The 24,573-nt window shown below is 38.6% G+C and overlaps 1 protein-coding gene across 3 annotated transcripts; it reads left to right on the plus strand.

Annotated features, from left to right (window-relative positions):
• Positions 1-1,854: 1,854 nt before the first annotated feature.
• On the plus strand, positions 1,855-23,739 carry LOC6564795 (tyrosine-protein phosphatase non-receptor type 9). 3 transcript variants are annotated; one of them, XM_032737932.1, is made up of 9 exons: positions 1,855-1,988; positions 5,270-5,435; positions 5,478-5,728; positions 6,344-6,574; positions 20,127-21,163; positions 21,225-21,388; positions 21,584-21,813; positions 21,889-22,096; positions 22,631-23,739. In XM_032737932.1, the coding sequence occupies exons 1-9, from the start codon at positions 1,950-1,952 to the stop codon at positions 22,855-22,857; spliced, it is 2,553 nt and encodes an 850-aa protein (XP_032593823.1). In that variant the 5' UTR covers positions 1,855-1,949; the 3' UTR covers positions 22,858-23,739. The 3 variants fall into 3 exon arrangements, with proteins under 3 accessions (XP_032593823.1, XP_032593820.1, XP_032593822.1); XM_032737931.2 differs by lacking the exons at positions 1,855-1,988; positions 5,270-5,435; positions 5,478-5,728; positions 6,344-6,574 and adding exons at positions 9,438-9,520; positions 11,014-11,054; XM_032737929.1 differs by lacking the exons at positions 1,855-1,988; positions 5,270-5,435; positions 5,478-5,728; positions 6,344-6,574 and adding an exon at positions 8,424-8,501.
• Positions 23,740-24,573: the final 834 nt, after the last annotated feature.

A 24,573-nucleotide genomic window follows, 5' to 3' on the forward strand; every position in this document is an offset into this window, starting at 1 on the left:
TCACCAGACAAGTCGAATTAGCCATAGTCGTCTGTCTGCCCATTTCTATGTCAACTAGTCCCACACTTTGAAAACTTACTTGATTAAACTTGGCCCTTGTATTTGTCCGTTTGCTGCAGATCGGATCCAATCACTATATAATTCAGGTGCCATAGGAACAATGGAAAACTTTTTTATTTAACAAATTATCGAAAACAAACTTAGGACGCTTTTCAATTTAATTAAATAATCATTCATATCGAACTAATATAACATACGAGCTCGTATAGCTGCCAGAGATCTTTGGCATGCCTAAGACAGCCGTTCTTTCAGGCTTTCCTGTTTTCTTGTTGGTTTTATCAGAGACATTTAAGTTGAACTTTCTAGTGTTCGTCTGCATGTCATCGGCTTTTATTATCTGCCTTGCCCACAAAACGGATGATGCTGCAGACTGAGGCTGTGTTGATAGTACACACATATGCATAATGATTTCGTGGAAACAATGGGCGACCATAAAGAAAGAAAAAAAAAATGAAGAAGGTGACGCACTCTCCATCGAGGCCTGTCTAGATTATCGCGGCTTCTCTCTCTCTCCCTCTCTCTCTCTCTCCCTCTCTCTCTCTCTCCCTCTCGCTACACTCGAAAAAAAAACAACACACATATTGAGAGAGAGCTAAGAGCTTCTGAATGTAGTGCATTAAAACGTCTTCATAAGAGGCTTTATGTTCGTATTGCAATTTCGAAAAAGGTGTTTTTTTTGTTGTTGGTTTTTTCATTCATCATTCTTCATTCTTGAAAACTTACGTAATTCTTTTATAGTCAGCAATTTTATTTAAAGTGTTTATCATAATACGTGGAAAGACATTTCATCATACAGATTCTTGTTTTCTCAAGACGACATGTTCGTTCGTGTCTGTGTTCTGTTCTGTATGAAATTCGAACACGTAAGTTCCTCACGTACACTGAATGAAAAAAAATACACTCTTGTGAGTCTGAAGAACACATCAATTATTAATATTCAGTGATTAAAATTTAATTATTGCTATTCTTAAACCGGAAACAGAAAATATACAAATAATGATAAGATTTAAGCAGAGAGCGAAACTATAAAACTATTTATATACGTTGTTCAAAACTGAATTAATAATAATGCTTACTGTATTTGAAAGGTACAATTTGTTTTGCTCAGTGCAGAGCTGCAGTTTTAACTTTGTTTGATGACCGTACAAATTCTCTAACCTCCTGTGCGTTGACTGCGACGACGACTGCGACTGCGATTGCAGCGGTGACATATGGAGAAGAGACGGTCCAAACGGTATGACTCAAATTGTTGGTATGCTAGGGCGGCGAGCAGCAAAGTCGAGGCGGCGCATGCGTCGTCGATTTGGCTTCTTAGAATTCGGTGCCTTCAGCTCTTCAACTGTTTGATCGTTTTCGTTTTCGCCTTCGTTCATTTTTCGTTCGGCCGCTCGTCGGCTGCCCCAATGCATTTCGGTTCAATAAAGTTCGTTAACATGGCTCGTCGGCTCGGCAACAGCAACAGTAATAGCAGCAGCAGCAGCAGCAGCAGCGGTAGCGGTAACAGCAGCAGCTAGTCATCACAGCAGTCGACGTCGACTTTGACGTCAGCGTTTGCAGCGGCAGCGCTTGCTATCAGCAGTTGCCTTTGTGTTAATGTTACTGTTGTTGTTATTTTCATTGTTATTGCTTTTGTTGTACTTCGCTGTTTAATTTGCTGGCAGATCGACTACGTTTTTTCCGTTTCAGTAATGAAAGAAACTTTGAAAGCGGCGTGTCGCGAATTTCAGTGTCGCCCAAAAAGAACAAAAGCTCGACTGCATACTATACTGTTATAGATATCAGATATATGCAGTTATTGTTTTAGCGTATATTTCTCTGCTTTTTTTGTTGTTGTGCGTGTGTGTATAGGTGCTAGTTATAGAAAAATATCAAACATAAAACAAAAGAAAATGGTGCATCTCTGTCAGCGACGACGCAACCGGGAACAGGTGGGTGTCATTAGCGATTAGGTCACACATAAAATTGCCCTTATCAATTCCCCCACCGCCATTCCCGCGGCTCAACTCTTCAGGCAAGAAGAAAAGCCAATGGGCGAAGAAACGAGCGAAACGAATTTTTGTTCTGATGACGACGCGTATCGCATGCCAAATATCTAATTAGTCAACTGGTGGAAAGCGCATGAATAAATCCGAATCGAAGTGAGAGATACTAGGAACACATGAATACGAAACCAAATGTGGCAAAAGTGGAAGTGGAAGTGGGCGACAATTATGGGTTATGGATCGAGAGATTAACGAGCTGAAAATTCAATTCGTAGAAACTTACGCCTGGCAACGGAAGCGGTGAAGCAAAAAAATCCCAATTAAAATCAAATGCTAGCTCAGCGCATCGGAACTCATATTACTGGGTATTCTCTTTTCACATTATATTTGCAACACTCTCGACCCTCGACATTCGACTCTCGACACAATTCGCAGAAATCGCTTGTGTGCTTGGCTTGGATGTCCGTCTGCTGTGTGGGTATTTCAGAGTGCAAAGACAAATCGAATAAGACAAGAGTCCAGCACATTTGAATCCCTAACCTAAATATACTTATGGTTGTGGCTTTTTAAAAACTGGGGGTTGCATTTCCAAATTTCTGGCTGAAGATTTCTAAAAATGTAGAGCAAATATATCTAATTTCCAGTGTGTTGCTTTGAAGAATTATTATTGCTTAATATTAGTATTTCTAAAAACTAATAATTCTACTTCTAATAAAATTCATAATTCATTAAAGAATATATTCTTGATTCAGGAACGATGCTTATAAAAAGGAATCAAAGCGTATAAAATCGTAAACCCAAATAGATTTGAGTTGCATTTCTCAAATTAATAAACTCGAATCAAATTTGTATTGTTTTCTTACGTTTCATTTTCATTTTGAAGAAAATATTGCTGGGCTAATAATCTTAATCAAACATTTTCCTGTCTGAATTTGAAAGCTCTTGAAGCAAAATACGATATTTTGGTTTTCGAAAAAGACGAAATGAGTCTAATGAATTTCACTGACGAGCAAAGCCAAAAGAGTAAGAGGAATGAGTGCCACAGATGTGAGCTGTGGCTTGGTTTACTTATATTATAAATAAGATATAATATAATATTTATTGTCTTATTAATTCGATTTGATAAACTACTTACTTTTTCGGTCCTTAAATTTCTAGTGTCGTTCAAGGGCATAATTTGATAGAGTACACTGAGTTTCTTTTTAATTCTTTCTATTTTTATTATTTTTTTGAGTACACGAAACTTTATAGAAATTTATATTTCATAAATTGATGGAAACTCGATTATGTTTGCACAAAACAAACTCAGTTTGAATGCAGCTGTACAATATGTATGTACTTGTATGTATATAATATATACATATACTTGTATACCCAGCACTGCGAGAGCTTATCGCTCTTGTCTCGATAGGGAAAGGAAGGGAGGGGGAGGGGGAAACTACCGCGTATGATAAGTAACGAGCTATACAATTGAGTGTGAGTTGCGATTAAGTGAATCGAGTGAAGAAATTCAGCCGAAATCGGCAGTTTTCACTGGCAAATACAATATTATCTTCGTATAACAAATGATTTATAAGAATTAATGGGCTTCTCATCAACTGTCAGCTAATATATTTTTCAATGACAAGGATTGAATAAGAAAAAAAAAGAAAGCGACTGGAGCTGATTATAGATTGGGGGTTCGGTTGAATTCTTAGAAACTATTTATTAATTTAGTTATATAATTTGATCTAATTGTAATAAAAGTTTATGTTTCTTACCAACGAAATATTATCTCTCGTAGGCAGTTAAGAAAGGGAAGAAAATCCATTCAACATCTACTAGAAAAGTCGCATGTAGTTATATTATTTGTATGTGTATGTGTCTGTGCTCAATCCAGGTATCCAGGTATCCAGCTCATACAGTCTCTGAGAACAGACTGACATCACTGCTGATCTCTAATATATGTACATATGTGTATATACCCCATGCGCATGCAGATGCTTCATTCTGCCTATTTTCAGGGTATATCCCGACTGGCTCGTTCACACTTATTCTTTTCAAAGTTTTTTGTTATATACTATTTATTTTTGCATGCTTGAATGTAAATAGGTTAAAGACTCAATGTGCGTTTTCTGGTGCGTTGATTGACGATTGGCCGGCCATCTGACCGGGATCAGTTCTATTGACCTGCTTGCCCAGATTTGATAGGCACAAGGTTAATGCAACTGCCTATTGCCGATTGTCTATTGTAATCTATGAATCTATTATGGGCAATAAACGAGTCATTCGTCTGCCAATTATTTCCATTTTTAATTGCACTTAATGACGTCATTTCACAGCAAGTTGTTTATATTAATAATAATAAGTATGCAGTTCATTGTGTATATAATGACCCATTACGAATACATATGTAATTGGATGGGCATATTAATCACGCCTCAAATGCTTACTTACATTTTAGTTGGCGTCATCCCCGGCAATAAATCGAACTTGATGGATAACTTAATGTTTCCATTTGCAATTTGTTTGATTTGACAGATGAGATATCCCAAAAAGTAAACAGAATAAAATAAATGTATTAAGAGGAAGGAGGGAAGAGCTAAAGACTTCAAAGATTCGAGATTATTGCGCACAATCGATAACTTCCGCTGTTTCGCCAGTGCCGGTAAAAATCGATTAGCGATAGCAATAAAAGATATATCTTTTGAGAATCGAGAATTTATAAGCTTCTACATATTATTGATAAGAGCTTCTAAAAGGGTTTTGCATGTGTGTTTGGATAATTATTTATATCTGATTTGGATTATTTATTATTTTCATATACTTCTATTTATTTCATTTCTTCGATTAAATCGAATGAAACCCGTTTCTTTCTTTTATTAGTATTGTGCAATTTGTATATACTTAGAAAAAAATCGCCCAGAATAATAGAAAATCGGCATACTTTTGGGGCCAAGGGTAACTTATCTTATTATACAGAATGTATGATTTCTAAAAACTTGGATTGTTATTTGCTTCAAACCAGAGTACATAATTTTTTAGATTTAGGAACAGGCTTTTCTAATTTAAAATATAGTTTCCAGAATATTTTGAAATTAGTTCTAAGACCCAGAAATACAAGAAATATTCAGGTCGATTTTTGTATTGATAACAATTAACACCAATACTATTTATTACATACGTTGCAAGACAAAAGTGATTGTTGAAGAACTAACAAAATTTTCATTATCATTGGTTCTTTGCAGGCTGTCAAACAATTCATTGATCTCTGCAATAATTTAGGCGCAACAGCAGCCGCCGCCTCCCCGAATGCCAACACATTCAATTTCAGCAACGCGAACACCACACACCAACAACACCAACAACAACCACAACAACCACAACAACAACAGCAACAGCAACAAACAGCAGGTGCAGCAACAACAATAACAGTCGCCCCTGAAACATATGCAGCAACAACATCATCAGCAACAGCAACAGCAACTGCAACTGCATCCGCAACATCCGCATCATTGCCCATTAGGCGCCACATCTCGCATACGACGGCTGTCAAGTTTCTGTACGCCCGCAAGTTTGATATACCCCGTGCCGTATCCTTGTACGAGCAGCATGAGCAGATACGCCAGAGGGAATACCTCTACAATATTGATGCGGATGTGGAGCCATTGTGCTCCGAGCTGCAAACAGGCAAATTCACAATATTGGTATGTACCGTTAGTCTACACGAAAACCACTTCTAAAACACTACAAGCAAGCAAATTTGCAGGCCTTACCAAAATCTGCACATATGTTTTAAAGCTTTTACGCTCTTATGCTTTCACGCATATAATACACAAGAGCTTTCAATACCCAAAAAGCTCATTATTTATTTCAATTTTCGAATTCATATTTGACTTCCTAACCTCTTGCGTTGCGCAAACCACTGTGAGCATTAAAAGCTTTCAATCAGGCTTTCAAGTCGAATCGAAATTAGGTTCCTACGTATTGGTACAATAAAAGATTTGAAAAAATAAGTGAGAATGTTGCAGTGGCTCGATATACTTTGCTACCAGTGTAATACCAGCTAATAACAAGGAATCTTCTTGCATTTGAGCAATTTAAATGATCAACATCGGATATATCATATAAGGTGGGTATGTTATCTAGCCATTCTTTCTTTGACAGCCAGCGTTCAACCACTAACACATGCAAAATGTGTGATTTTGTGTGAATGTATTTTGGTAAGGCCTGCTCTAGGGTGTATTTTGTTCCATTTTATAATGAAGACCACTCAGCTCAATTCAGTCGCTTGTTTGTTTATTTTGCTATTTAAATTGCAGCCGGCGCGCACTTCCTCGGGAGCTGCGATTGCGCTCTTCACGGCCAACCGACATAGTCCGTTGAGTGCTTCGCATACTACAACATTACAGGGTATCGTCTATCAGCTGGATTGTGCGCTCCAGGACACTGAGACACAGCGTGCCGGACTTGTCTTCATCTACGACATGAGTGGCTCCAAATATTCCAATTTTGATTATGATCTATCGCAAAAGATTCTCACGTTGCTCAAGGTGAGTTTTTGAATTGAAATTTGAATTTGAACTCGTTGCATACTTTTGGGCAACACTTTAAAATTACATTCACGTATACAACATATAATCGCAAATCTGCCCAAACTTGGTAGTGATTGTGCGGGAGGGGTGCGGGATGATCCAGAAATTCACAAAGCGTGTCCCAACAAATTGGAATACCCGTGCTATATGTGCATGTGTGTGTGTCTGTGTCTGTAATTGCTTCTTATCGCATATGCATCTATTGTGCATTTAATTTAACGTTGGAGAATTTAGTGACTTCAAACTGAAAATTTGGTTTAATTTCGTTAGTTTTGCATTACCCCCTCATGGGGATGCCCCTACTATAGCACCGCCAAAACCACATACTACTACTCAATGAAACTTGGACTATCATATACCTATATATACATGTATATACATATTTATATAGGTAGCAAGCTAATTATATCTGGGGAAAAACATTGTTTTTATGAATCTAAAAAAAAAACATCCGTCATCATTTAAACTTATAATTGAACACCGGAATACCTTATCGCATATTAATTGTATAGTAAAAATGATTGATATCTGATTGATATAATTCACAAACATACAAACAGTGTGTGTGTGTGCGTGTTGGTGTGTACAAGCGCATTAAATCGTTGCCAATCAAAAGATAACTGCGCTTTTGCAGTTCATAGTTATCGCTTCTGTTTGCTGCGTGTAGACCGCGTCTATTTTTCGAAACGAATTTGAAGAGTAAAGAGTGAAGAGCGAAGAGCGAAGAGTAGTAGGCGGGGCTTATTCGAAATCCACTTAGCATTTACATCGATGCCTGATTTATGTTGAATGCTGCGCTGCGACGTCAGCAGTTAACAGCAAGCAGTCACTAAATATGACGCTGCTTCCCTCTTTCTCTCTCTCTCTCTCTCTCTCTCGTTATTTCGTTCTGTTTGTGTTGAGCAGTTGATTTGGGTGAACCCATATGCTAAAGCGACTCGGAAATCCTTTCGAGCGGCGAACTTAACGGAAGTAGTCGAGCTTAATAATCAACGTAATCACAATGCCAACTAGCGAACTTTACATCCACACTAATGTATGCACATACGTATTTATGACGCCCACACACTCGCCCACACACACGAACACACACACGCCTACACACCTAGGCAGTGATGCGACGGTCAATTCGGTGCCTTTTATACGCCTACATTAAATGATGTGACCAGCCAGTAGTAAGACGTAATTATTTTTGGCTGCTTGTATATATATATATATATATACATATATATATATATATATGTATATATATGTATGTATATATAGTATAGTTCATGGCATACATCACATTTATGCATATGTAGTAACGCACTTTGCACATACCTGGAAATGTTAACATACAAATATAAAGGTTAAAACAAACACCGGCCGCTAGTGGTGTTTACCGAGAAGCCAAGAGCATGTACATATATATGTATATAGCACATATATAATTATGGAAGAATTTATATAAACATTTTATATGCATGCGTTTGACAACAACTGCTTTAAAATCAAAACGCAAAAAAAAATTGCGTGGGCAAAACAAGCAGCCGAAATCGGCAGTCGCAGTGGCAGCAAAGCAGCTGAGCTGAGAGAGCCTACCCAAAGAGAGAGAGAGAGAGAGAGCAGCTCTTGCTCTCTTGTGCGCAGTTGAACAGCGTGAGCAAGAGAGATAGAAACAGACAGAGAGAGAGAGAGAGTGAAAACAATTTGGAATGTTTATAGCTGAATTACTTATTTTTCGTCGAGCGCCTGCACAGTTACGCAAAAGTTTTAAAAGATCAATGGAAAGTTCGAACACGAACACGTAGAATATTCATACGGACATATTTATATGTTTAACGATACGAAACAAGTTCAAAATACGAATGTGTATATAGCTCATTTCTTTCGCAATCAACAGGTAATATTTTGTATAATACTCAACTAGTTTAAACTAGTTATGACAATCATGGAATTTCCTCTAAAATTTAATATTTAATATTTAAATCAGTTGTGAATAGTAAACTGAAATTCCTATGAACTCCCACTGTGCAGTGAAGTTTTAACACTCACTCGCACGGCCGGCCATACATAAATATAATCGGAAGTCACAGAGGCGTATGAGCAACATTTTGTATCTTACATTACGAATACGCAGCATGTGCGAGCGAGTGCTGAGTGCTGTGTGATGAGTGATTGTGTGGTCGGCCAATGCTAAGTAAAAACTCATGTACATTCAATTAAATATAAATATTTATGCACAGGTACAGATTACATGCATGCATATTGGAAAGCGATCGTAAAGTTAACTGCGTGGCATATTCGAACAGCTGGCTATAAACAGTGCACATAGTAAGCAGACACACACACACACACACACACACACACACACGCACACATGCGCATACAACAGGCATAGTCATACTGACACATTTTCACTCTCGTTTTTTTTGGTGTTGTTTGTAGTGCGCCTCTCATCAGTCTCAGCTGGCAGCTGCTCACTTGCTCGCACTCGCGCTCGTCGCTTCGTCTTCTCTCGCGCTGCGCTCGTGGCAAGCGCGCGCGCCGACGCTTGGGGCTATCTTTCGCTTGATTAACTAATTCAGTTGACGAGTTCTAGTCGAACGTAATAGATTGATTCACAAGCAGCACAAAAGTCAAAGAAAGCCAAATCATAATAAAATAAAAAGAACGTGCCTCTTGCGTTGTGCGTCTTGCGTTGTGCGTTGTGCGTTGTGCATTGTGTCTTGCCGGCTCGTTAACCGTTTCCGTTACGCCCTGTCATTCGCCCTCCCCCATTTGTCGCTTTAACGACAATTGGAGGCAAACGTGCGTAGTTCGGAAGCTAAAGTTTTTGTTATTGTGTTTTTTTGTTTTTGTTTTTCTTGTTAAACTTCAATATCTTCTACACGAGACTACAAGGAACAACAAGTTTTATATGTAGGTGGCAGACACACTCAACACAATCATAATCAAAACTGTATAGGATTGATATTGTTATTTTTAGTGCTCACACACACACACACACACATACACATGTGCGCATATTGAGAGCAAAGTGTTCATTCATTGCTCTGTTGGCTTAAAGAAAAGTATACATTGCGTTGATATTTCGTGTTATTTTTACAACGTGCGCTTTGCTTTTTTTTTGTTTTTTGCTGTTGTTTCTGTCTGACATTGACGCAAAACGTTATCTATATATATATAGGTATATATATATATATATATATATATAATAGAACACATATGTGTATGTAAGTGTGTATAAGCTGTTTGTAAACTAAAAATGCAAATTCAAAGTCAACGATACAAAGTTATGCGCTATTATTTACCTCATTTCGCTGTACTATTTTTTACAAATACATCCATACGTGATATATGCACGTATTTCATACAGTTTAATTGAGTTTCGAAAACATATTGATGTTGTCGTTTTTGTTGTTGTTGCTGTTGTTGTTGCTGTTGTTGTTGTCGTTTCCGCATTGAAACCGTTCAGCAGTGAAGACAACAATCATGTGGGCGTTAGGGTTTGTGCCAAGGCTAAGTAACTGTTTATAGTTTGCATAAATCAGTGACACAATTATATGTGTGCATACACACATGTATGTCAACGTTGTGACAATACTGGTCACATCAAGATCATGCATAACTACATATGTATGTTTATTGTGGATTTTGGCAACCCTTAAAATTCGCAATCACGTCGTCAGCAGCCCTGGCGATAACCGCCCACAACAACCCAAAACGGACAGCTGTAAAAATGCAACCATGCAAGCGAGCAATGCAAAAACTGAAATCAACCCTCAGGTGGCAGCAGACGCAACGCTCTGCCAAAAGCAACCCTAGCAGTCAGTTATCGGATTATTTTTGGGAAAGGGTGGTGAGCGAAACAGCGAAAAGGCAAAGCAAAGCAGGCCAGTGGGTTGCTTTGCTCTCACTTTGTGCGCGCGCTCTCTATTCCTTTTTTACTCTCTCCTCCTTTCGTTCTCTCTCTCGCTCTCTCTCTCTCGCTTTCTCTCTGTCGCTCTTGTCACTTTCGTTTGTGCTGTTGCTGAGAACGAAGGTGGTGGTGGTGGTGGGAGAGCGCGCCTGCGTCAAGAACGCAGCGTTGGAGGTTTTTGGCGTCGTGTATTTGCCGTTTTACCGTTTAGCGCTGCTGCTGCCGTCTTCGTAGTCGCCAGCAGCAGTGCAGCAGCAGCAACGACCACAGCGGCGGCAGAGACCGACAAATAGAAGTAGTTCAGCTCTCCACGACGACGCGCAGCAAACAAAGTTAACCGTTAAATATTACTTATAAACGAATGATAATATAAATATACACCAAATGAAACAAGCAATTCATTGCCAAAAAATCGAAGAGAAATAATCTATACGAAATAAACAAGAAAAAGAATTGGCGTCATTTTATTTTTTTTTAATATTTTTTGTGACAGCAAAAAGTGAGAACCGTTTATTTAGCCAGCCAAAGAAAATTGTAAGCAAAACGTATAAAACACATTTGTGTGCGTGTGGGTTTCGCGTCTGTGTGTCTCTCTCTGTGTGTGTGTGTGTGTATCCACATATATATATACATATATATATATATTTATATATATATATGTATGTATATATATGTATATGTGTGTGTGTGTGTGCTAAAGCTAAATGCTGTCACACGGCTGCTGCAAGTGCCACAATGTGTTGTTTAGACATACACACATATGGATGCATACACACATATATGCATACATACATACATGCATGCATGCATGCATATGTCTCACACAAAACAAATCCAATAAGTGCCGCAACTTTTGATCGCCAGAGGGTCTAGCGAGAAAAGTATCTACAAGTGCAAAAAGACTCAGCTGCCCAACGTCCGCTGTTCGCACTCCGTGTTGCTGCAGCAATTGTAACAGCAACTGTAACTGTAAAGCACCGTCTGTCTATCGTCTGTTGTTTTGTTTTGTTTCTCCCATTATTTGCGTGTGTGTGTGTGATTTTTTTTTTTTTGATTTTTCGTTTATTGCATTTCTCTCTCAATTTGCAATTTTTGGATGCATCATTTGTGCAATTGTGTAACCGACAACAAACAACATTGAAAAGCTTATTATATAAACAATAAAAATAAAAAAAAAAGGCAGCAACAAAAATCGCAAAAGCTAACAAATTGCCAATTAAAATTGTCCCAGTAATCAAAAAAAATGGTGCTCTCGTCGTGCACAGCAGCTACTCCCCTCCGCCCCTACTACAGTGCCATTTAGTGCATTTAATATTTGACTGTGCGAATATTTTCCAAAAGCCAATAACAATTGCCAAACAACAACGCGTATCTATAAATAATTAAGCGAAAGTCGCCATCTCAGGTGCCAGAACATTTAACCCTTTTCCAAAGTACGTAAATAAATATACGTATATATGAATTTAGTTTGTAATTTCACATTGTTTATTGCACCTAATAACACTACCCTGACGAGTGTGTCGATGACTTGGCTATATCCACTCGGCTATTGATTCTGATCAGGAATGTCTAAAAACAGATTCTCAACATTCACACAACAGCTTCGAAACGTTTGACTAGCTTTATATATATGCATTTATATCCCGATCGATATTTGTACTTGTAATGTTTATTTCATATTTATATTTCAATATATCAAATGTCAAATGACTAATTATCCCCACAAAATTTAGTATCAACGTCACTCCAAGAAAACAAATAATATCAGCGATGCGGTTGATGAAATATCAATACACTTTCCTAAATGATACGAGAATTGAGATTTGAGCCTTGCCCTGTTTTTACTACGGTTAATTTAAAATATCCTTTGCGCAACCAAGAGATCTTCACACAAGGGGTATGGGTGACAACAATTACCTTTTCAGAAGCAACTCAGAACAGGTTCCCAAAAATATATTCCAACTAAAGATTAATGCTCAATTTGGCGTCATAGCTTGTGAAGTCAGCTTAGCATGACTTGAAAACTTTGAAAATCCCATTAAAATCATAATAATAAATAATAAGTACAAACGATATGTGCGGCATGCACAAGTACCAAGTACCAAGTACGAGTACGAGAACCAGTACAAATACGAGTACCAGTACAAGTATTTGGTATCGAAGCTATCCTCTAGCTGACAGGTGATGTGAGAGGTTTTTTTATTTATTTAATTCTTCTTTTTTTTGTTAATGGCATTGGATGGGAACAAAAGCAGCTGCCAGTTGCAAAAGAATGACAAAATCGAAATCAAACAGCCGATATCGGCGACAGCAACAACAGCAGCAACAACAAATAATACGACGATGACTCGAAGAATGAGCTGAAGCCAAAAGAGTCAATGAAATCACAGCTGTTTGTACATTGGCGCGTTTATTTGAACGACGCTTTTGATTTATGTGCACACATTGATTTCTGCCTTTCGTTTCGCTTGCCAACTCATTCTACACACACTTACGTATCTGCGTAAGTATTGGTGAGAATACGGGCATGGCAACTATAGAGAAAATAAACCCAAAACAATTAATAATGATATGGTCGACTAGCGGGCAGGCAACGTACCACTCAACAAACAGTCTGTTGACACTGTTGTTGTTGTTGTTGTTGTTGTTGATGTAGTGCAGCAATTTATCTGTATATTTAAGAAGAATCTTTCCACTTTGGAAGCTTATAATTTATTTACACATCGAACTTGTGTTCATATTTTTTGGCTTGAAACATTTTATGTACCACTCAGATGTATATACATGTATATATATATAGATTCTGCATATAATAATACAAAAATTCTCTCGAGTTTTTTACGCTGAAAAATTACAGACAGCAGTAAGTAAATAAACTTTTCCGTTGAACGAATGATTAAATATAAATAATTATTGTTAAACACACATACACACATACATGCATATATGCAATATATATATATATATATATATATATATATATATATATATATATATATATACTGGGAAACAAAATATTTATACAGCTAGGGTTTTCTATTTGTTTTGCTATTTATTTATTATTGGCACTTGGCGTCTGTTTGTCGATATCCGGCGCAATGATTAAACAATACCAAATATTCCGTTTTTTTTTGTTTCTTTTTTTTTATTTATTGGTATTCTGAACAGCTTGCTCCCCTCTCAATTTAATCATACTTCTGTCATATCTATCTAGCCATCTAGCCATCTGTCTGGCTGTCTAGCTGGCTGTCTGTCTGTCTGTCTGTCTGACTGCCGGCCTCTCTGACTGTTTGGTGCGTCCAAATAGCGCCTTTTGAGGCCAAACGCCGCCAAGAACCACAACAACAACAACAAATTCGTTTCATGCCCAAAGCCGGCGACAAGCTTAAAACGCATTACCAATTTTGGCCATGGCTAATTTCACACACACACACACACACACATCCATGCATATATGTAACCTTTTTTTTATAAACATACACAGTCGATGTTGTTGTTTTATTTTTCATAATTTTTATTTATTTTTATTTAATTTTTTTTTTGGTTTTTTTTTTTTTTTTGTATGGCACGCCATTTGGCCAGCTCATTGTTTGGCTGGCGTGTCGGCCTTTTATTTTTGGGCATACAGACATACGTATATTGACAATATGCAAAGCGAACAGCGCGATAACTAAGCAAACACATTCAAAAATACATCCAAAAACAAGACAAAAAAAAACAACTGTATTTGAAGCACCGAAGATTACATACCCTTCCGAAGATTACATACCCTTCGGAATTGCCACGTTAATTGACCGATTGTGGCCATGTTGATAGTTCCTTATCTAGTTGATAATTGCTTAACGGGTATCCCGATAAACAAAAATGTTTTTTCATGCGTTCGATCGATTGTTCAAGTGGCGGCTATATGATTTAGTGGTCTGCCTCCGACTGATCAAGAATTTCCAAATGCTTAGCTCAAGGCAAGGATATAAAAGCCCATGTGGCGTATGCTTCATTTTGCATTTGTGGCCCCAGGCAAGTCAAGTCCAGTTCGCAATCAGACTAGGGCCCCATCTTCATCTGCTGCTATGTACTCAAGTGGCACAACGGGATATCTGTTGCCGCAATGGGGCAAACACATTTATATTTTGATAACAATCAACTATTGCCCCAAGATTACTCAAACACACTCAATCTGCTGTGCTGCGATGTAGGAAAAACTGTTTGGAATGAAAGTTTCAAGAACTTAAAATATATATTTGAATAATTGCTTCTTCTTTCCAGTTTCGATACGTTTTGCACACGCGAAGCATTGCTGATACTATAGATAATTATAAGTATAGCAGCATCTTATCGCAACCGTTGAGCGTTGATTATCTGTGTTTAACTGATCTTTAGCCGGAATCAAACAGAGCAACCCAAATGAGTAATATTTGAATTAAGATTTTGCAAATATTGTTAAAACAAAAAAGAAACTCAGTTTTGATCAGCTGGTGAATCATATTTAAGAGAGCAACTGCTCATTGAGTTTGTCAGCCAGCTGCTGCTGCTGTTGCTGCTGCTACTGCTGCTGTTAGCATCCCGCACGTCCCTCCTGCCCACCCCTGCTGCTGCTGCATTTTAATCACTTTCTTCTTGTGGCAACAAACAACAATTAGAGACGCAAGTCGCATGCCGAGGCACGTATTAAGTGGAGCCACGTGGAGTACGTTGTGGAGTGCATAACATGCCCACTTGACGCACAACCACTTCAATTCTTCACTGCTCCACCACCACCTCCACCTGCTCCGCCAACCCCTTTTCCATGGGCCATTTGGAGGCGAAACATGTGGGCGGCGGCAAGGGGCGACTTGACGAGTTGACTTTCTTTTAGGCTGAGTTGCAACTGGCCGACAACACTTTAACAATAACAATGTGTACATGTGGGCTGAGAGATGTATATATATATATAAATAAATAAATATATAAATATATATATATATATATATATATATATATATACATACATATGTGTGTGTGTATGCTTATTATTTTCGGCTTAATTTGCTGCCGGTTGTTGCTTGGCTTTCGTCAATGATTATGTCGATTGTTGTTGCTATTTTGCTTATTAGGGACAGGTGCGTCATAATGCCGCTTATTAAGAGGCGAATATTTATTTGGCTCTTGTGTCTCTCTGTTATTTTCTGGCATATTATTACTTTTTTTCTTTTTTGCTCCCACACAAAATATTCTAATTTGTGCAACTCAAGCCAACAGCCAAGTTTAATTGTTATTCACCGATTTCGGTTCGATATTCGCCTATGACCCAAAAACGAGCATGGCAAAGCGTAATGAAATAGTATAGTAAATAATTTAGTTAACCTATAAAATGCATCTACAACTAATTTGAAGGACTGCTGTTCAGCGAACAGGTCCAATGTTGGGAAAAATATGATTAAATATTAAATATGATTTGTAAAAATGATTCCCAAAGCACATAAAAACCAATACCAGATTCAAAAGGTTTAAGTACTGGTAATAATAATAACATCGGGTCAAACCGCAAAAGGATTTCACAAATGGAAAACTTTAAATGTCTGGAAATAAGTCCTGTTCTGTGAAATCCCAAAAAAAAAACAAACAAATTGAACAAAATAAAATGTTAAAAAATAGTAAGTCAAATTACAACAAGTAAAATACTGCAATGAAAAGAAAAGTCAAACAAGTACGAGTATTCTAGTCGAGACAGTTCGACTGGAAGATATCAAAAGTGGAACATGTTTTAGATGCCTTTATTTTATGTCAAGATATATACATATATATATTCATACCTCGTTAGAAAGATGCATCTTTCCAATTATGGTTCTCAGTGTAATCGACTAATAACCAGGAGGAGAGTCATCGATCAAGTGACAGGCTATGTGAGAACATGCATTCCAAATTTCAAGACAGATCATGAAATATATATATATATATATATATATATATATATATATATATATATATAGGGTCAGAGCTATTTGAATACATATTCAATAAACCCTTTTGGGTTCTGGGTGTACAAATAATAGTTTTTATTTATGAACTGTAACTGAAGTGGTCTAAGTGGATATGTACATATATATATATATATATGGAAATTATATAGTATTTATTGCGTGTACTTTTGCTATTGGCACACGCAACAGTAACAGCGAGAGTAACGGTCAAAGTGAAAGTAGCAAGGACGAAACAACTGAAAGCACAACTGCAAACAATCAGCCAGCGAATTGTCCTTAACCCAACAATTTCCACCGTTTCTAAATATGATTGTGAAATTAGTTTGTAGAAAACAAATAAATGTGTGTAAATGTGTGTAAATGTGTGTGTGTGTGTGTATTGTATGTGTGCTTTTATGCAAATTGGCTTCGATTTTATAAGGGGGTGGTGGACTTGATTGCCGAGTGGGTCAAACAGCTGCAACAGTTGTGACATTGAAAGCACCACACTTCCCCGCTCGGTCCTTTTCCAAGCTGAACCAGAAGGAGACGCTGACTTTACCAGCTGCTGGGAAATTGGAAATGTGTTGCCTACTTTGTTGAGTCAACTGTACCACAGAGGACAACAACAACCAGCATTTAAAGGAGAGCGGCACACTAAAAAGGATTGCAATTTTGTTGCTGTTCCTGATGATGCAATCCGTTGAAAAGAACAGCCACTCAAGAGTCATAAAGTCGCTAACAGTTATTGGGCCAAGTGGCAGGCTGTACAGTGACCAAATGTAGCAAGTGCTCCTTTCATATACACCGGGGAACTTTGTGAAACTGTTGAAAATGCCACTTAACGTTTCTAATGTCGAATAAATATGTCCCGATATCAAATTTAATTGCAATTTCAAATTTCTTAATCATTTTATAGCTAGAGTCAGTTGGTGGAAACGCTGTGAAGGGATTTAATTAAAACTGAACGGGCACACAGACACACACACAGACACACACACACACACACACACACATACACACACACACACACACAGTTGGGGCAACTAACAAGTGTGGGTGTGCAAAATTGTTAAGCCTTAAATCTGGTCAATTTGAATACATAGTTTTGTTCGTTGTTGTTCTTTGTGGCTATCTTTGTTGTTGCTGTTGTTGCTGTTGTCGCTGTAAGCGTTACTTTTAATTAAGGCAAATGGTGAAATGCACTTGTTGTTGTTGTTAGTGCTGCTGCTGCTGACCTTAATCTGCGTGTCTACCTATGTGTCTGTCAGTGTGTGTGTGTGTGGCTTGCTTGTGGTCACAGACACACACAAACAAATATGTAGATATATACAGGCATATATACATATATATGAAGAAGGACAAGAAGAGACACTGCAAGAGAGACAGAGAGAGAGGGAGAGAGAGGGAGAGGGGATGACTCGAACAATAAACTGGGAATAAATAGCGTTGACACGGATATAGCTATATGGATATATGGATATGCAGGCACAAGTCACAAGGCACAAACTCTCCACTGGCCATGCCACCCGGCAAATTGGGTGGTTTTGGGGCGCACGTACGTTTCGCCGGCGTCGGCCATTTTGTGCAATCCAAAAATATGGCCTGGCCGCAGAGTGGAGTGTTCAACACGCTGCAACTGGGTGAAGGTTGTGTCGCAGCAACAGCAGTGGCAGACATCAGCTCAGAGCCACAGCAGAGCACATCAGCAGAATCAGCAGTCGCAACAAATTCATTTCATTCCATTTCAATTTGTGTGCAATGGCATTTGTTGCTGTTGTTGTTGTTGCTGTTGCTGTTGTTGTTCTTGCTTATACAACACTTAATTTGATCACAAGCACACACACACGCATACACTGCGAGAAATGATGCTGCCAATCAGTATTTACGCCAACGCGTGTGTTTATTACGCTTTAATGTAATCTCTTGATGTATTTCAATGAAAAAATCGTCATTTGTCGCTTGACATGATACCGTGATGCAGATACCCTGTAAATAAAAACCCACTTTCCGAAGGTATCATAGTATATTGATTTTGTGCAATGTCCATCATGCTCTCTGTGCGGCCGTCTGTCTGTATGAACACAACTTTTTTCGACGTCCTTGAAGCTGGAGCCTTGAAACTTGGACATTTACTGGTCTGTGCCCACGTCACTCAAAGTGCTCAACGAAGTGCTGAGTCCACTAGGAGCCTCGCAAATCGATAAAATCGATAATCGCCAATTGATAAAGCCACATATCTCCTGCAATTTAAGGGCTCCAGTCAGAAAATTCGGTTCGTAGGTTGTTGGCGATATCCTTAGATAGATTACTAAGATCGTACTCCAACAATATTTTTAGCGATGCCCCCTTCCGCCCCAAAATTCTCTAAAGTCCACATCTTCCGTAATTTAAGAGCAAAAGTTACCAAACTTGAAAGAGGAAGCGTACTGGGAAACTCTCCCAACTGGCATCGCTTCCTCTTCCTCGACGCTGCTTATTGACTTAATATATAATATATACATCTTGGAATACTTATGCTGTATTGGGTCTGAGCTCTCATAATTGTGAAACTACCGTTCTTATATACGCATATAGCTGATGCACATTTATCATATATCTATTTAAGTATGTACATTTATTTTTATGTGCTCAGCTAATTCAAAGCAGCCTCAATCTGGACACTTCTGAACAATGCAGCAAATGAAATACGCATCAGAGCCACCCACGAACTTTTGCAATTTCCTTTACAAATGCCAGTGTCACCATCTAAATATATAAATATACATATACATATACATATATATATATATATATATATATATGAATGTTTTTTGAAAACATGACGAGTCATTTGACGCAACTCATTTGTTGAAATAAGCTGACACTTTTACAATTTTTAGACAAGCAAACAAATTGCTGACTTGTTTATGTTAACCAGAGAAAAGATAATAAATGAGTTTTCTCTTTGGTCCAGTTAACATACTATTCAGCTTAAATAATATCGCTCGGGTAACCGAATAACTCTTATTAATGAACCCAATGAAATGAATCAGTTGGCCATAGCCGACAGACAGTTAAGACTTGTGCCTCTTTAGTAGAATGTGTGGTCTACATATGTTTGTATGTATGTACATATGTATGTATATATTCATGTTATATTTACGTGTGTATGTATGTATATACACAATGCAAACTTCAAGAGGGGGGACGCAAGGCATAACCTTGTTTTCTAAAAAGACTGTAGTTTTCAACAGATTTTCACACTCACAAGTCACAAGTGTTGTCGTCTTCACACCTATTTTACTGTCCAGGTGTCTATATACATAATCATTGTGGGGTCAAAGATGTCTCCTTGATTATAATACTAAAAATAGTCCGCTTGCTTGCGTGTGTTACATATATATCTTTCTAATCACATTTGACATTAATGGTGGCGGATTGCGGACTGCGGATGGCGACCAGTTGACCTTAGCATGTGTCTAAGAGAACCTCATTATAACCAAACACACACACACACCCACACACACATACCTACCTAATATAAGCATAGACACGTGTGCAGTGGCAATGATTGTTGTATTTATGAAAATGCGTTGTAATTTGTTGGGCTCATTAAGATTCAATAATCGTTCAATCGTCGAACAACATCAAATTTCTAATGTGTATTTTGTATTTGCATATTTAGGGCGGGTATCCGGCACGCCTGAAGAAAGTGCTGATCGTGACGGCGCCGCTGTGGTTCAAGGCGCCATTTAAGATACTGCGTCTGTTTGTGCGCGAGAAGCTGCGCGAGCGTGTGTTCACCGTATCGGTGCCGCAGCTGAGCCTGCACGTGCCGCGCAAGGCGCTGCCGGTGCATCTGGGCGGCACGCTTCAAATCGAACACGCCACATGGTTGCTAAATTGCCGCAAATCGATGACGAATCGTGAAGACGAACTGCTTGCCAATATTGTGGTGGGTGTCGCTTGCGCACCACTCGCACCAGCAGCAACAGCAGAAACATCTGCAACAGCGACGCCGCTAAGCAACGGCAGCAGCAGCAGCAGCAGCAGCAGCAGCAACAACAGCAGTGGTGCTGCCAACGCCGCGACATCAACAATAATCAGCGCCGTACATCAGTTGGCCGAGAGCAACACAACGGTTGTGACAGTTAGTGGCGAGCAGAGAGCAACAGCAACAGCAACAGCAACAGCAACTGCAACAGCAACAGCAACTAGCAACAGCAACAGCAACAACACCGAATCGGAGTCCAACGAGAACATCACAATAAACGGACTAAGTCCAACGCATCGGACTCCCGTTGGCAGCGCAGGCGGCGCGTTGCTCAAGCTAAATACCAGCGGCATACAGAGTAACGGTGCTGGTGGTGTTGGTGGTGGTGCAGCTGCTGGGACTGCCATTGCAGCAGCGACAACAGCAACGGCGTCAGCGGCAGCAACTGTTGCTGGCAGCGCTGTCAACGGCAGCGCCGCTGGTGTCGCTAGCAACGGTAGCGCTGGAGGCGGCGTTGGCGTTGGTGCCGGTGAATTCTGGTCGGAAAATCCACCCAGCAGTGCCTCATCTGGTTTCAGTGATGACGACAGTCTGGCCGGCCAGGAGGGAGACCCCAAAACGATTGATCTAATCGTTCAAATGGTGCGAGAACGCGGACGCCAAGGCCTAATCAGAGAGTATGCGGAAATCCGAAATCGGGCGCCCGAGGGCACCTTCATCCATGCGCGGTAAGTGTGACATGACCAAGCATCAGCTAACCGAAAGATAACCAACTTTTTTAATTTGCAGCATGCGCAACAATCTGACCAAAAATCGATACACAGACGTGCTCTGCTATGATCACAGTCGTGTGGTGCTGTTAGGCGAGATAGTGGATGGCGCGATTGTTGATTACATAAATGCGAATTTCGTCGATGGCTATAAACAGAAGAATGCATATATTTCAACTCAAGGTGAGGTCGCCGCAACGCCGCGTTTATCGATTCTCTTACTCTTACTATGGCTTCCCAGAGAGACAACAACAATAATACGAATATCAATTGGCATCGTTACGTTTTGGTTTTTGTTTTTGTTTTTGTTTTTGTTTTAATTTTTGGTTTCGTTTCGTTTCGTTTCGTTTTGGTTTGGCTTTGGCTTTGGCTTTGCAGGTCCATTACCAAAGACATCCTATGACTTTTGGCGCATGATCTGGGAACAACATTGCCTAGTTATAGTTATGACAACGCGCGTCATGGAGCGCGGACGTGTGAAGTGCGGCCAATACTGGGAGCCGACTGACGATAGTTCCTTAGAGTTTGGAAATTACCATGTGCGAACAATTAGCGTCGAGTGCAACGAGGATTACACCGTTGCATCCCTAGAATTGAGAAACCTAAAGGTTAGTTTGTTGCTCCCGCCGGTTGCTGAATTCTGAATTATTCTTTTGCATTCGCATTCGCATACGCATTTTCAGACTGACGAAATTCGCAATGTGTCACATTGGCAGTTCACCAGCTGGCCGGACTACGGTGTGCCCAGCTCCGCAATGGCCATGCTTAACTTTTTGCAGAAGGTGCGCGACAAGCAGGCACAGCTGGTCCACGCACTCGGCGACACCTGGGCGGGTCATGCGCGCGGCCCCCCAATTGTGGTGCACTGCAGCGCTGGCATTGGACGCACCGGTAAATATTTTAACTAACCGTTAACCCCATTAACACGAGTACAAGTAGAATCACAAACTGCTGCCGAAATACACGTTTATTGATTGAAATCTTAGACTGTCTACAATTATGTTTATCCTTAACTACGCACACCTTCTCAGCTGCAAATGCGTCTGGACTCATTCTTATATCACTATATTTGCTTCCAAGAATTATAACAGATTATAATAATAATAATAGATTATCATTTAATGATTTAATAATCCAGCTTTATAGGCAACCAGCTATGAACAAACTTTAGGCAGTGCCCAATGTCAAAATAGCTTAAATCGATGTGAGATGAGAGCATTGATTTATTGCATTAAAGTCTTTAGTTCGGTTTGAAGATATATTACATATATGCATATATGCATAACACAGAAAATTCTTCCTTAATAAATATGAAAAAAAAGCAAATGGAGAGGGAAATCGGTGATATCTGAGCTTTAGCATATTGGCATACCATATAAGCATTGCGATCCGATTACTAATCGTCACATTTGTTTTGTTTATTAGGCACCTTCATCACGCTGGACATATGCATATCGCGTCTGGAGGATGTCGGCACGGCGGACATACGCGGCACGGTAGAGAAGATACGCTCGCAGCGCGCCTACTCCATACAAATGCCAGATCAATATGTGTTCTGCCACCTGGCGCTGATCGAGTACGCGTATTCACGCGGCATGCTCCAAGCGGTTGATTTGCCAGGCTTTGATGAACGGGAACAGGACTCCGAGTAGGCGGTAGCAGCAGCAGCAGCAGCAGCAGCAGCAGAAGCAGCAGCAGCCACCCACAAGGAATACAAATTGTATACAGATTACTTATATTATTGTCATTTTTTACAACTATTATTATTATTTTTATATATATATATATAAACATGCATATATTATTATGAATTGAAATTGTAATTTTGTATTAGAAGAATGTTTCATTCGTTCGTTCAATCAGACGCATAGGCAAGCAATTTATGTTTATTATCATAATATTAATAATTCTAATCTTTTTTTTTTAATGAAAAAAAAAAAAAACAAAACCCAACAACAACAACATACCAACATTTATATATATCAAATATGTATATGAAAGAGAAAGAGCAAGCGAGAGAGCGAATGATACAAGTTTAGCAATGTTTCGATGTAAGCGGCTGGTAATTGTAAAGTTGACTATTTTTTTATGTTTCTTATTATTATTATTATTATTATTATTATCTTATTATTATTATTTATGTAAAAGTGAAAAGGTGGAACTTCAACTGCTTAAAGTTGCAAGTTGCTTAACCATTTCTAATGATGTATGTAGTAAGTTTGTATGTGTGTGTGTGTATAGATGATATACATACATACACACGCCTACCTACATAGTATGTATATGTATATGTATATGTATGTATACACAAATTTTTAGTAATGTACGTGATTTAATATTTAAAATGCATTATTTTATATAGAATAATTTCAAGATTACAATGATGCTTATTTTGTGTAAACCCAAACAACCACACCTCCCCAACCCAACACCCCTAGGCCACTCCCACTACCCCAGCCAGCTTCCTTGCAAACGCCTTCATTATTAACATGAATTGTAATTGTAATTGTAATGTACATTTATTTAAATTAAATTAAAATTGAAAACAAAAACAAAAAAACAAAAATAAAAACGTAAACAAAATACAAAACTAGATAAAAACAAAAAAAGATCAGCATTATGCGAAATAGCAAAACAAACAAAAACAAAATGAGAAAAAAAATCAAATAAAAGAATAACATGCTAAAAAAAACAAAATATATATATATATATATATATATGTTTAATTAACAGTCACACAAAAGTTAACTACGTAAGAAATGCAACTTGCTAACAATTATGTTCAGATGACGCTTAGAGAGAAACGCGGTAAAGTACAACGAAACGAATCGCAAGGCTAGGCCGGTACCGAATCGTAACGAACCGAACCGTACCGAACCGAACCGAACCGAATTGAGAGGAACAGACAAGAGTCCCAATCAGAAACAGTCCCAACCCAAAGAGAGAATACAAGTTGATACCGTCCGGTGCAACGACGGCAACGGAGATGAGTCTAAAGTCAATAAATAATTAAATTAAATAATAATTATGAATTAGACACAGCAGCAGGTTCACAGTGGTTCATAGCAATTCAAAAGAATTTCTTGTGCGATTCTTTTAATTTTGCTGTCGTGTTTTGTATACTTTTATAAATGTATGTACTATATTGAATAATAATACAAATAATACAATTTATGCAAATTGCTGCAAATTTCCTACAATCAACTACAAATCAGAGAGAAAAGTTACAACATATACATACGTATTCGTGCATAAATACAGACACACAGAGAGTAATGCGTGTAAATCAAAGTAATAAGCATAAATTGTTAAGCATTGTTCAACTGTTGTTGCACACACACTATTCCTACTGACAAATAGCCACAAGC

Source organism: Drosophila grimshawi, unplaced genomic scaffold (assembly GCF_018153295.1).
Source record: "Drosophila grimshawi isolate 15287-2541.00 unplaced genomic scaffold, ASM1815329v1 contig_1006, whole genome shotgun sequence".
In the NCBI taxonomy this organism is placed as follows: Eukaryota; Metazoa; Arthropoda; class Insecta; order Diptera; family Drosophilidae; genus Drosophila; species Drosophila grimshawi.

Excerpts from the sequence above, each read along its gene's own strand:
- LOC6564795 (XM_032737932.1), top strand. The coding sequence starts at position 1,950 with ATGGTGCATCTCTGTCAGCGACGACGCAACCGGGAACAG. Across the intron at positions 1,989-5,269 it reads GACGACGCAACCGGGAACAG|GCTGTCAAACAATTCATTGA; the intron begins GTGGGTGTCATT and ends GGTTCTTTGCAG. Across the intron at positions 5,436-5,477 it reads GCAACAGCAACAAACAGCAG|CAACAACATCATCAGCAACA; the intron begins GTGCAGCAACAA and ends AAACATATGCAG.